Genomic DNA, 14,066 nt, shown 5'->3' on the forward strand with positions numbered 1-14,066 from the left:
CATTTCCGGATAAACACTTTGCGCTGATCAACAACTCGAACGCCAGACTGGACAAGTGGGAGCAGATCCCCATCACTGTAACTGTCTTTGTTCTACAAATTTCATTGGAATTATACTGGTGTACCAATCAATTGAAAATGTGACCCAAAGCATCAAAGCAGAGATACTATGTAAATGTTGATTTATCTCTGCTTTGAGTCTAGAGTTTATTCAGAGGGCTTTTACTTCTTTGTTTTGAATTGCATAGCAGCTATTTGGTTGTTGTTTCTTTAATTTACAAATCTCTCTCTCTCTTTATACAATTGAAAAAAAAAAAAGAAAGAAAAAAACACATCTCCCTTGAAAGTGTACATTGCTTCAGCACGGTTATTCCTTGTGTGCTTTACTGCCAGGATTTTATAAAAGGGCTTTAACTTTTCATTCACCAGGAGCATAACTCAAGTTTTAATAACACACCTTATGCATGACAAAAATTTGCTTCTGGCGATCATGGTTTCGACCACAAAACCACAACTGGGAGTAACTCCTGGTTAACTCCTTCAAGCCCACGCACTGCAGCATTAGACATAAGTTCAATATAGAAGACTATGGAAATTATCAGTTAGAATATTTTATAATAGGCAAAACATCTCATTCTCTCATGCCATGCTAGTCTCTTCCCAGTCCTTTCTGTGAAATTAAAGTTGCAAAGGGAAAGATGAGAGATGGTTCTCCCTGTAATTTTGGGTGACAGCACCAGTCCACAGGGATACCACAGGTACCTGACAGTTGGCTACATCTGGGCACATGCACAGCTCAGCTTGTTGTGGGGGCTGCACAAAAGAGCCTCATTTCTGTGAGACGGACAGACAGGCACTGCTGCCCTTACCAGATCCTCTGAAACTGTCCCCAGAGCCCTTTCCTTCCACTGGTGTCCACAAAGCTGCCCCTGTATGACTTTGGCCCAGGTATTGGCCAGAGGTGTACAACGACTGCGTCAGCCCCATGGCCCAGGTGCGGGGCTGCAGCAGCTCTTCACAGCGCTCGTCTTCCCCCCAACGCTTCCTGCCCACCGAGGCACGGCACCCAAAAGCTGCCCAAACCTGGCGGCTGGGCTTTTGGTACTGCAAGGCTCCCCGCTCCCTTCTCTCCTGCCGCTGCTCCCCGGTCAGCCCTGCTTTGCGGTGAGGCCCTCCAGAAACTTTGTGCTCATGATTTCTTTCTGGGAGAGCTCGCAGGTACCTGCCCCACAGTGCAGCACCAGCACACGCTGTCTGCAGGGCCCACCTGTCTGCACTCCCAGACAAATTTTCCCCAGCTGTGGACTAGTGAACTAAAGCAGCGTTTTCAGAGAGATCTGTGAATGTGTCTGAGGGCTCAATCTCGAATAACATTGCAGAGCCTTTTACCTGTGGAGGTAACCAAAGTTCCATGCAGATCTGTGCTAAGGACTGCAAGCAGATAGCAACCTCTGCATCTTTATCAGTCTCTGGCGCTGAGATCTGAATCACAAAAGTGATGCTACTCCCATCAGTTCCCCCTTTCTCATGTGAAAGGCACAGGGGTTAACAGTCCGTTAGAAAGAGAAGAGTCAAGCAACCATGTAATTCATCAGGTAACATAATGCCCCAGTCCGTAATTAGTAATACATCAATCTAATTCTGCAATGCTCTGTGTACACACAGAAACGCTCTTTAGCATTTTGAGAGTAAACCACACGGCCTGACTCTAAGTTTTAAAAACACCAACTATAAATTACCCAAAGAGTTCAAAGGTGAAAATTTAAGTCACTGATTCTTAATCAATCCAAGCATACGGATCCCAGTATTTACATAAAATAATAATCAGTGCTGCACCTTTTCAGGGCTCTCAGTTATTAAGAGATTAGCTGTCACAACACCTCCGTCAGGCTTGTAAACATGTACAGGTACATGCTTTTCTTTCAAAATAAACCTTATGAAGCACTGTATCTGTACCCAGATATACCCATATCTGTGTGTATATTTTTAATAAATTTTATTATTAAGACATTTCTTGATACATTTCATACGAGGCAACATATCTAGATAGCTTTCTGAGACTAGATTGACAGCAGCATTTACTAATTTTCTAAATCATAGTTCAATATACCACCAGCCTTTAGCACATCATGTCATGCTATTACGACATTCCTTCACTTTTATTCCAGAGGTGCAAGACATGCTAGGCAAATGCATAACCATCAGTATCCAAAGTCCAAAATATTTTGGAGGTCCCAAGATAAGAGGGAAGAGTTATACAGGATCAGGAAAATGTTAAATGCTTTTCCTTGATTTCAAAAAATAAAAATAAAAAAATAAATTAAAAAAATCAAAATAAATGAATACAGTTACAGTTTGTAACAATTCTATCTATTACTTGATAGAATAATGTGAATCTATTTACTTTAACGTGATCCCCTCTCTTACGCCCTTACTTCCTCCTAAAAAAACCAAAACAACAACAACAACAAAACCATGCTAGAAACTCATCCAAAACTGCTAAATACTTTGGAAGGTATTTTCTACAAAAAACAACAACATAGGATCACTGTAGCATATGTTAGATTTTGCTGGACTGAGGCAGAACAGAGGTGCCTCTAGACAGAAACCTAATGTGTCAAGTTTTAGTCCGGGAGAAAAAAAAAAAAAAAAAAAAAACACCAAAAAAACAGGATCATGATTTTAAAAAAACTCTTTTAAATAACAACAATCTGAAGCAATTTCTCTTAAGAGCAGCAACAGGTTAGCAAGGAACAGAAAGCCTGAAAAAAGTTCACGTCCATTTTTTTACTTCCATTTGCAAACAGCTGGACAGACAGATTAACCGAAGGAGTCCAACTCATTCAGACCTAAAGTCCTTAACCAAGCCTGAGAAAAAGCACTCAGCCTACACACAGGGGGACCGGGTAAACAAAACAACCTCTACTTACTCGAGTTCGTTAGACATATTTCCCCACGTTTCCAAATCTTTGCAGACGGTAAATTCTGATGACTTCTCTCTGCTAGTAGCTGCTAAATACAGACATTGCCTGTGAAGCGCAGTGTTTGATTTATGTCGAGGTTTCGCGTGCAGGTATTTTGCTGACAGGTAGGCTGGCGGCGCGGCGCGGATTGGCTGCGGGCACAGGTGCCGTGGGACAGGTACACCTAGACAGGTGCAGCCCGTAACCCTCTGCGTGCCGGCCTGCGAGGCTGGAGGAGGGCGGGGAAGGAGGGAAAAGCCCCCGAGGGAAAGAAGATGTGATAAAGAAAGGAGTGGATTCGGTTATTCATCTCTGTGATAATTAGTTTCAGTTTGGTGGACGTGTTCCATGTGCTGCAATGCCAAAGAGCTGTCATTTTTAGGAATCTGGGGGCTGATTTGTCCTTTGCTGTTTCTTTATATATAAATATACAGACAAAAATGCATACATATATATACAGGAATAAATTAAGGAAGAAGAAAAGCCTCTTTGTTTCCTCTCATTCCTAAATGGTAATTGTACCTACAGACTAAACTTCTCTTTGCTTTTCTCACCTTCTCTTAGCAGCTCACTCCAGGAAGTCTGTGGAGGTTTGTGTTTTTTTCCCTTAAAAATAATTTAAAATAAACAGACTGTTAGATGCCAAGACATGCAGGGAAGCCACTGACTCAGGAGATCTTTTCCATTGCAGTGGATACATATGGAGCAGGTCTGTGGGAGAACCCTTGTCCGTACCACCCGCACATGCTGTCCTGCCTTCACAGCTCGGACAGGAACATCGCAGTGAGGAGCCCGGACACACACCGTTTGGGAACTGTCTGCGGGAATACCACCCAGGCAATAACTCTGGAGCAACTCACCTGTAAAGGGTGAAAAGATTTATGCAATAGAACAAAACTCATCATGGATTCAAGCACTCCTGTTGGACGGTTTCTGTCATCCGTGTTGCAATGAGGAGGCAAAGGATGGGCCCAGCGGGTGACTCACGTTGACTCGATTTGGAAGGCAAGAGAGGATTTTACAAGACAAGTTGATACAAGCCTTAAAACAAAGGGAAAAAGAAAGGCTTCCACCACTCATTCTCATCCCCCATCACTCTGTCTCACTGAATCTGTCCCACTTGGTGCCCAGCACCAGCAGATGAGTACAGGAGAGGAGAAAGCTTGTAAGTCTTCAGCTCCCCCAGCTTGGTGGCAAATGGCCTTCCCAGCCCGCTCAGGCAGGCGTAAGGCATGTCCGCACAGGCAGACGTGGAGAGAGCATAATAATTTGGGTACAACACCCTTCAAGCACACCTATATGGCTCCTGGCCTTACACCAGCTCCGAGCGCAGCCAGACGGACCCTGGTGCTGCTGGGGCTCGCTGTGGTCCCCGGCCCCGCCGCGTCACCCGGGCAGCCAGGGAGCGGCCGGGGCCCACTTTCTGGGAACGAAAGCCAAAGGTGTGGAGAGCACTGGTTGCCAAAGCCTTCACCAGGGGGTAGTGCGATACCCAAAAGCCAGCTGAATGAGGGCTGACCGTCAGAATCAAAGTCAATCAAAGCCAGAATCAAAAACCTTGGCAAGTTCATGACAATTGGAGCTGTAGTCCTGGCTACTTGTCCTTTACTTGGATACAGCCAGAGAGTATTCCACTGGCTCTGGGTAGTACAAAGAGGAGCAATATCCCCTTAGGGGACCTCCAGGTTTCTTCAAGCCTTTTAGAAAGATTTACCAGATTCCAGCAACAAAAGTGAAGGAGGGGAAAAGTGAGCTGAGCCAGACCAGGCAGGGGGATGGCAGGGCACGGGATTCTGACCTCCCTGAGAAAAAAACTGTGTCAAAGAAGAAAGGGAGAAATGTGTCTGACAAAGCTGACATGCTTTGCCTTAGTGAAAGGTGCCCTGTGGGCCTCAGCACCACCATGACTAGGTCAAATCCATGTCCAGATGGAAATGTTCAGGCGTTCAGACTCTGCTTTTTGCATAACAGCATGGATGATGCTGTCTGCTGCTCTGCGACAGGGGATAGGAGAATGAAATCACCAGACACCTGCAGGATCCTGAAGCTAAGCCCTGTAACCAGCTGATGAAAGAGCCGGGGAACCCTGCTCCTGCCTTGGGGGCTGTAAGCCCACCCCTGCTGCACTTGCAGCTCTCTTGCCACGGCTCAGATGGAAGCAGGTGCAAGCAGGAGTAGTCTGGGCTTACTGGGCTCCGGGTCCTGCCTGCCAGTTGGCAGTGAGGCTACGTGCCCTGTCCGGCACCTCTGTCGCTGGAGTCTGCTGGAGAAGCCACAAGGTTCCTTGGGAAGCTGGGACGGATTGGAAGATGGGACAGTAGCACAGATTCTCCTTTGAACGAATTCACCGGGGCTCCAAAAGGACAGCTGCAACTGTCTCTCTTGGTTTTCCTGCCTCTGTTTTTAAGTGTTAAGTTTCTCCTTTCCTTTGCTGCCGCTGACCCAGAACCTCATCTTTTTCCTGCAAGGAGCTTACTGCAATGGCAGACAGGGAAACTGCCAGCTAGGCACACGCGTGCTCATTCTCGCATGCAGTCTTATTTCTTATGCAATTAGCTATGCGCCTACCCGCAGCACCAAGGCGCTCTCCCAGCCTCCGGGAGTTACGGCGCCTCGTTAAAATGGCTCACACCAAAAACGTCCCCTTTGTGTCAGCACCACACATCTGTCTGTGCGGCAACGCTGGCTGAGCTTTGTTCTCGGGTACCTTTCTGAGGCCAGGTGAAACTTTACCACCATCATTCCCACAGAGGGACCCCCACAGCCGCCCCCCAGCCAGGGTTACCCCACTGCTGGCGGAGGAGGATGGCACCGGGCAAGGGGTCGGTGCCCAGGGGGAGGCGGGGACAGGCGCCTGCCAGTTCCTGCTGGCCGGGACCACCCTCGCCTGGCCCTTGCCATCCTCTTGGGCACCATGGTGTTCTTCTGATAATGTGTGCTTCATGGCACCTGAGAGACCTCCAGGTCTGGATGCCTAGACAATCTCTTTGACTATGATTTCAGTATTCTTAATTTATTTTTTTTTTAACATTTATACCCCACCCTCCAAGAGTATCTGGTGAGGGGGTGGGTTAGAAGAAGGAGACCAAGAGATACATTCTCTGTGCACAAAACCCTCCCACTTCCCTTCCACTCCCCTGTTAAATATACCTTGGAACAAAAGCTCTTTATGATGCTCTAAAAATAAAGCATGAAGCAGTCAAGACAAACTGCAAAGTTTAAAAGAGAGGGCCAAATTCTGCTCACAGCTACACCCTCTCTAAGGTAACAGGGTTGCATTTGTGTTTGGATTGTTAAATCCTCTTTAAACATCCATGGGCAAGCTGTGATTAGCTGCATTTCATCAGCAATAGATCAGCAGCTCGATGACCGAGGACAGCATCACTCACCAGGTCTCCAGTGCTTGCCCTCAGATGCCGCTGCTGCACCAGGAGCCGGCTGGGTCTGCACCTGGAGGAGCGGCCCAAGGCGCAGTGCAGCCCTGTGACATGCTACCCTGATGGTCCTATTCCACCCTCCGCCACCGATTTGCAGTGTGACCTTGGATAAGTCATTTTGCACTCCCTGTTCCCAGCCTGGCTTCTTTTCCATGTAACATGCAAGTAACCTCAAAGCAAGGGCTCTTATCCCTTGGGATACATGGCTTTTGCCACTGACAGCTGTCAAATATCCTTCCCAGTTGTCCCGTGATGTGCCAGGAATTTCAGCTGTGCTTGACCAAGTGTTATTAAAATATTTCAACAATTACTACGCAGTAAGTGGAAGCAGCCTGAAGCAGGTTAAAGTGAGCTGTTCTCCAAAGGGAGATGTGGCTGCTTCAGGTGCTTTTCCAGGAAAAACATGGCTTTCGCCATATACGTTTTTATAAACCTTTGATATCCAGACCAGACGGTGCTACCTAGTGAGGTTCCTGCCTCCTACATCCTTTTTCTCGAGAAGCCAGAACAAAAAAACTGAACCAGAACTTCCCTGGGCTGCAAGCCTGAGTCTGGCAGGACAGCCCTTTTGCTGTTTGTACAACACAGAGCACAACAGTGGCCATGAAAAGTCACTCTGTAGTGCTATTGTCATATCAATAATGAGGAAAAGTAAAAAAAAGAATTCAATTCTCTGAAGTGAGCGAGAGAGATGAACCCTTCGCTGACCCTTCCCAGCAGCTGTTTTCCAGTTAGGTGAACACCAATATCTGCAGGGTGTCTGGGAAGCTGGCTGGCCCTGCTGGGTCCCAGTACCACTGAACAATACGACCCAATGCTTGCATGTCTTTTTAACAGAGCCAGGCCAGGTTGTTATTACCTGTTGTAGCCCACGGGGCTATAGGACAATTCCTGTTGTCTTTATCTAGTTCTACCAGTTTTTACGCAGTGACAAGTTTGAGTTGCAAACAACTGACCCAACTAAGAGTCTTCAGGGCAACTACCTTCAGATTAAATAAACAAACATGACCCACAGTCTCAGCCAGCTTCTCTTAGCTTCACTTTTTCTCACTTACAGAAGGCTCTGAGCGCTTGGCAAATGCATTGCTGGGTGGCTGTGAGGGCAAAAGACCTACAGCATCTGGACAGCTGAGGCAAAGCCCTCCACCTCCACGATGGAAACGTCCTTGCTTGCTCGGCTTGTCCTGCCAGAGCTTGTCCATGCTCCCATTTTGGAGCTGACTTTCAGGGCATGCATTTAGCTGACACCTGTCAATCCAAACCCAGCTAGAAGAAATCCACAGTGGGGAATGGAAATGCCAGGTTAGTCTATGGAGTGAGGGACTTGGATGGAGATGCAGCAAGGATGCTTTCCATTTCCAGACAAATATGCTACCCTGGCCCAGGCTTCCTATGACATTCAGCTACAAAGATGTACAGGGAAGGAGTCAGGGGAAGGTTTCATAGAAGAAAACTGTGTCTTCTTTAAAAGGGATTTCAGACTGGGTCCAAGTAAACTTTGCCTTCTTACCCCAGCATCCACCAGTGAGTACATTTTCACAGTACAGGTTCAGGAATGAAGAGACAGAAATGAAAATAACTCCCTCACACACCCCAGAAAATGAGCAATTTTAAGGCAGTCCCATAACTGCCAGGGACCTGTCTTGTGGCTTTTAACTGAGTCCTGCGCTTGGCAGGACCACAGTTCATGACAGGTTAGTGCTCAGGCTGGTCATATTGGAATCATCCAAGCCCACTGCAAATTTTAATTGTTTTTCACTTCTGTTCTGTACCCGTCCTTACGCAACCAGTCATGACACCCTGGTACAGGGGATGTTTAGGGATGGCCAGAACTGGCACACAGCAGCGGTCATCCTGCCTTTCTCCATCTCAGCATTTTGGCAGGAGCTGACTTTCCCACAATACACTGAGAAGGCAGCTGTTGAACCTGATTATTTACAGAGAAAAGGAAGAAGAAGTTGGCTCTGCAATCTTGATTTGACTCTAAAATTGTCCCTGGAGTTGGGATTCCCGTGCTTAGATCCCAGGCCTGGTTTGGAGCCACCTTCCGCTCCCGAAGCATTCAAATAAAAAGGCAAACGTGGAGGGAGGGGAAAAGTAGCGAGGCTGGGCAGGGGCTTGGTACATCAACTGTGGGAACTGAATCTCATTTCCACTGAGAAAACTGGAAACCCCTGCCAAAGGGCCTGCATGAGTCACCAAGCTATCGTCTCGCTGGCTGGTGCTGTGCAGGTAGCACAGCACGGTTCTGAGCGGCTTCATGTGGGAGAAGCACCTGGTACCTGGAGCTCTTGTTCTCAGCTATTTACAGGCAGGGAGGGATTTCCCTTTGAAAATCTCTAGCAAACAAGCCCAGTGTTGGCCCAGCTCCCTCCCCAAGGGCTCCAGCTTTGTCATGCTAACACACAGCCATCAAAGGGAAAAGATCCCCCCCTGCAAAATACGGGAGCCCACCACTGCCTGTCGGTGCTACAGCAAAGCCGGCAGTGCTGAAGCCTCCTGTAAAAATGATAGTTCTGGGCTGGCAAAAGGAAAAACATGAGCTTTCAGACTATCTTATGGTGCAAGCACAGTTCAGGGGAGCTGCTGCAGGATGCCATCTTCGTTTGACAGCACGAGTCGGTCAGTGCCTCTCTGGCTCCCCTTTGGTGCCGCACACCACTTTGGTGCCCACAGGGAGAAACACCGTGGGGAAAGCTTCATGGGGGGCCTCGGGCCCAGCACCCTCAGTGCCCAGCCCCTCTCCATCCACACGGCAGCCGCATCCAGCTCTGGATGAATCTGTGACCTGGCGGGGATGGAGGTAATCCCAGCCAGGTGTCCTCACCTGCCAGCACTAATGCACTGCAGTCCTTGTCCTGCTGACGCCTCTGTCAAAGGAGCAAAGGCTGCAGGGCTCCTGGGCTCCTTCTTGTCTTTCCCCATCAGAGCTACAGTATGTGAGCAGGCGCATGGCATCTTGGAGGAACCCTGAAACTTGGCCGACATGGTGGAGATAGACTCCTCGTGGCCCTGAAGACTAGGAGAGAGAAAAACAGACACCCATCTACTCCACCCTCTGGTAGTCGGCAAGCTCTCTACTTCTAGCTGGTACCTGTCTTTCATATTTGATACCAAATAAAGGCCCATTTAATTCTGACATGCTGTACCTGCTCAAATTGCTCTTTTCCTGGCTAGGCCATAATCCAACATCTAAGTTGAAAAATCTTTCCATCTTAAATGAAACCTAAACTCATATCATATCAGTGCATCTCCCTCTCAGACAACAAATCTAACCAAACCTCGTATGAATTTATTAGATCCTTTCTAAATTGGCCAGCACCTGGTAATCCACAAGCCTTCCTACACAGCAAACCCAGTGGATGAGTTTGCTTTCAGTCTGCCTCTGTAGGGGTGGGACTCCCTTCCCAGGGCAGGAGGTTGGTGGGGGATTAACAGAAAGTTCATTGCAAGGTACCAGTTGTCCCATGGAGTGGAAAAATATCAGGTAGTTTTGCAACATTTAAAGAGATGCACCAAGATCGCCTTGGGTGGCAGTTAGCACATAGGGGCTGCTGGCCCTCGGGGGCTTGGGGATTTTCCTTCCCCATAGAAGATGCCTGCTGCAAGAAGCACATACCTATTACAAAACAAACTGCCGCTTTAGCTTTTCTAAATCACTCAATCTTGTTTTACTTCAAGATCCGAGGATCAGCCTCTCTTCTAAGCTGACGCTGCTGTACTTTCCCATAAATACTACACGGCACCCAGATACCAGGCACTGATGGCCAGGTAGGCTTCTAGGGAACGGCGAATACGATTTACCTGCAAACCTCTGATGCTGGTTTGAGCAGCATCAGCACTCATCACTGATGTTCAGGGAGGACCTGTTGCCATAGCTCGTATCTGAGGCAGCTGAATAGAAAGCGGGAGACCAAAGCGCTGCTGGCTGCAGATCGGTGTGCCTGAACTTTGCCTCGCACAACCTCGGTGCCTGTTCCAGCAGGAGGCCTGTCTGGGCAGTCCTGTGCTTGGACAGATGCCACCCTGGGCTCTCATGGGATTTGGAGCCATGACCGTACAGCAAGTAATTTGATGCAAGTCTTAGAAAAATTTGCCTACCCTGAGTGTCTAGTCACCCACGCAAACCACTAGTGGAGATGTGACTTATAGCAATGCATTTTTACCCCAGTTTGAAACAAGATCAAACAAACTGTACTGCGCCAGCACAAGCCATGTCTCTGCTGGAGCCGGAACTGGAACTTGTGGCCCAAACCCAAGCACAGCCGAGTCCTAGAAAGGCACAGAAAGGAAGTTACAATTTTACCTGGACCTGAGGGATTTATAGCATGACAGTGAGACCTTTCCTTGTGAGGTCCTACTGTAGCTTTAGGATTAATTGCCGCTGATGAGGTCAGTGCTTGCCGCTCTGATTTTCAGCATAGAACAAAATCATTCTAGGACAAACTAGAAAGACTCAATGTGGGCCAGTCCTGGGAGAAGCCATATTCCGAGCTCAGTGGAGAGATAAAGCTGAAGGCTGGGTTCAGATGAGGGATGCCAAATGGTAGCCTTGTATGGTAGAGCAGCCCATTAGAAAACCTACGATTTAAATGTATTTTTCCAATCTTGAATAAAAAGTCAAAAAAATGAGACTCGAGGCTCCTGTCTGGCCTACCTGCCTCTCCATTTGGGTTCTTGCACTTGCAGGGGCTCAGCAGGCAGGCAGGGGAGGGCTTGCTCCTTGCCTCAGGTCTGCCCTGCCTTTGTGCTCTGGCTGATGGGACTACTCGCGTTGCACCACTTCTCCATCTCAGCCATGCTTTGGAAGGAGCTGGGGGACCAAAGATGGGGAAGACAACCCAAGCCAAGGAGCCCTCCTTGCATTCAGCTACTTAATCCCAGCACACCAGAGGATCCCAGTGATCTGGGGAGCAGCACTGAACCTCATGTACAGGCAAAGGCCAAACGGGTCAGCACAGGGCTGCTGCGAGCCTTCCCAAAGGAGATTTTCTATGGCTTTGGACTCTGGATTTTTCTTTTCCTCCACACAAGGAAAATCTGCCCGTGGCAGAGCCTCACAAGGTGGGCTGGCATTGGTTGGCAGCTTGCAGGCAAGGGCCTCTGGAGACTGCTCCCCCTTGGCCCGAGCATGACATTTGGCTGGCGTTGGTACAGAGCCCATCCCTGCAGCATCAGATCCTCTCTCCCTGTGAATTTCTTTGTCCTACAGACCCCAGGCAGCTCCCCTGGGTAGCACGAACCCAAATCAAATTCTGGCCATGTGCTGCCTGAGGTCAAGCCATAAAACGAACAATCCAAAATTGCCCCGAAAGGCAGATGTACTAATTAGAGAAACTTTGGGTGGCAGTTCTGAGTATGATGCTTTTAATAACTGCAGGGATGTTGAGAAGCAAATAAATTATATGATGAAAGTCTACCAGGCTGCAGAACCCAGATATGTAATAAGCAAGACTGGCAACAGGACCGAAATTTTGCCCCCTGGGCTTGGCATTTCGTCTGATTGCCTTTCCAGATGAGAAGGTATCTGGAGCTTCCGGTCCTGCCGACTCCTTGGCAGAAGGTGTTTCTCAACAAGCACCTGGGGAATCATCCTGGGAAGGCTGGGATTAGAGAGCCAGAACTCACTGGTATTCCGGGAAACACAGCCAAGTTTTCACCAGAAAAAGGTGACCAAGGTTTCTCTCCTGACTTTTGCACTTATAGTGTGCATATGCCATATGGAAACTTCAGATGTGCTTAATATTGCCAAAATCAAGCTGGTTGGTTAAAGCCTTCAGCTCTTCTCATTGCCCACACACAGCTTCAGGGGTCTGGACTGCTCCCGGTCTGACTGCGGCCTCTGATCTCCCCACGCACACCTCAGCGCCAGCCTCACCCACCCAGCGCTATCGCGAAGCTGGGAAAGTCTCCCACCGCTGTGCACTGATGCGCCTTTCCCTCACAACGTGGCACAGTGCAGAGGTCCCCATGAAGGCAGAGACGGGATCTGATCTGCTCCCACCCGCACGGCAGGGCCAGTGCAGCGCGGCTTCCAGCCCCAGGCTGCTCGCAGGGCTCCGCAGGGGGAGCATGCCCACATGGGGTCCCTCGAGGGTCCCATGTGGCACCGGGGACAGGATGAACAACACATGGATGGTTTGGCAGGTCCACGGCATGCAGCAAGGCTCTGCGAAACCCCTCCTGCGCTTGCTGCCCTCACCCTGCGCCACTTGGTACCCTGCTCTGCTTGCCCCCAAGCTCTGCTGCCCTGCAGACACCGGGCACCTCTGCCACAGCCCCGCCGTGTGCCTTGGCCAAGGTCTAACGCACCTCGCAAACGGGGGTCCCAAACTACAGGTTTATGGCCCCCCGCTACTTCGATTGGTCCCGTAGGTCATCGCAGCTTTCCTGTGGGGTGGGCCTTGCCTGAAAGCAAAGTGCCCCCACCTCCGGACCCCGCTTCACCGGCTGGGACCAGCCGCGAATTCTGCTCCTGCTGATGGAGCGAGGCTGGCTGCAAGAGTTCACCCGGACCTCGCCCAACGCTGCCCGAGAAAGGAGGACACCAGCGGCTGCAGCACACCTCTAAGAGCTTCCATTCACTCGCAGGCTGCTACATGTCCCAAACAAGCCACACACAGTTATTTTCAGTGGCAATTAAAGGCTAGCTCTCGTTTCAAGGGCTGGACAAAGAAATTGCAGGAAGAGCTGCCCTGACCCAGCAGCCATTATATCAATGAATATGCTGGATTGAGAGGTGCTGACGCTCACCCTGGCTCCAATTCACTTCTAATTCTCCTGGCCTGAAATCCTGCAGGAGTAACATGGGGAGCTTGTAGCCATTGCATGGAGATTTGGGAGCAGCACCTGTTCCAGAACTAATCATCCCAGCAGGAGGAAAGCTTCTCTTGCTGGTCTCATACTATTTACATTTTTGACCCTGTCTCAGCATGATAATAGTGCACTTTGTCAATCTTGCACAAAACCTCGCTGGGCTCTGTGGCTGGTTTGTCCTAACTCCTGCATGGCTCTATTATGATTTTTCAGACCTCCCATAAGGGTTAAATGACCTCACATTAGTGCTAATTTGGGACTAAATTTCCTATTCAGCACATAACAAAGCGATTGTTGTTTACCCAAGCCCCATAAAGTGACAGGGACCACACACAACCTACCTGCCCCTGACAAAAGTCCACCTCGGCCCCTCTGCATGTTGCCGTCTGGCAGGAGGAAGCAATGGGAGCAGCTGTTGGAAAATCGCCCCCCGGCCTGTGCCCAGAGCACAACAGACAGAATTAAGCACCGACAGAGGAACCTGAAGCAGCTCAGCTGTCATCCCCAGCACGACTGCAGTGGGAAGAGACAGCGGCCACCCCTCCCGCTCCCCTGCGTGACCTAATTGCAACCCACTGAGTCACAGAGCCGCGGAACTTGGCTGCTTCATTCCTTGGCTGCTTTTCTTCTCCACAGGCTCCTTGTGAAGTGAAGTTAACTCATATTAATTTGATGCCAATAAGTGACCCTGCACAGCTAATAAATTAAATGTCTCGTTGATGCTGCTTCTGGGAAAATAAAGGTTCAGTGGAATGAGAGCGGGGCACAGGCTGGCTGCACAGCCTGTCACCACAAAGGGATCGCCGGCCTCATCCCGTCCCATCACCTCTCCATAGTTAATGACAGCGCAA

The 14,066-nt window shown here is 49.2% G+C and overlaps 1 protein-coding gene across 2 annotated transcripts in view; it reads right to left on the reverse strand.

Moving 5' to 3' along the window:
- The window catches only part of GRHL3 (grainyhead like transcription factor 3), a 39,213-nt gene extending 25,521 nt beyond the window's left edge, over positions 1 to 13,692 (reverse strand). The window contains exon 1 of one of the 2 annotated variants that reach the window (XM_080566941.1): positions 13,557 to 13,692. Coding sequence is in view for 1 of the 2 variants with exons in the window: in XM_080566942.1 (XP_080423068.1) it covers positions 2,930 to 2,946 (17 nt within the window). In the remaining variant the exon portion in view is untranslated. Of the gene's footprint in view, positions 1 to 2,929; positions 3,518 to 13,556 lie in introns of those variants that run through there. The other variant, XM_080566942.1, reaches the window with a different exon arrangement.
- Between the last annotated feature and the right edge of the window lie 374 nt (positions 13,693 to 14,066).

Source organism: Anser brachyrhynchus (assembly GCF_964034855.1).
Source record: "Anser brachyrhynchus genome assembly, chromosome: 24".
NCBI classification, from domain to species: Eukaryota; Metazoa; Chordata; class Aves; order Anseriformes; family Anatidae; genus Anser; species Anser brachyrhynchus.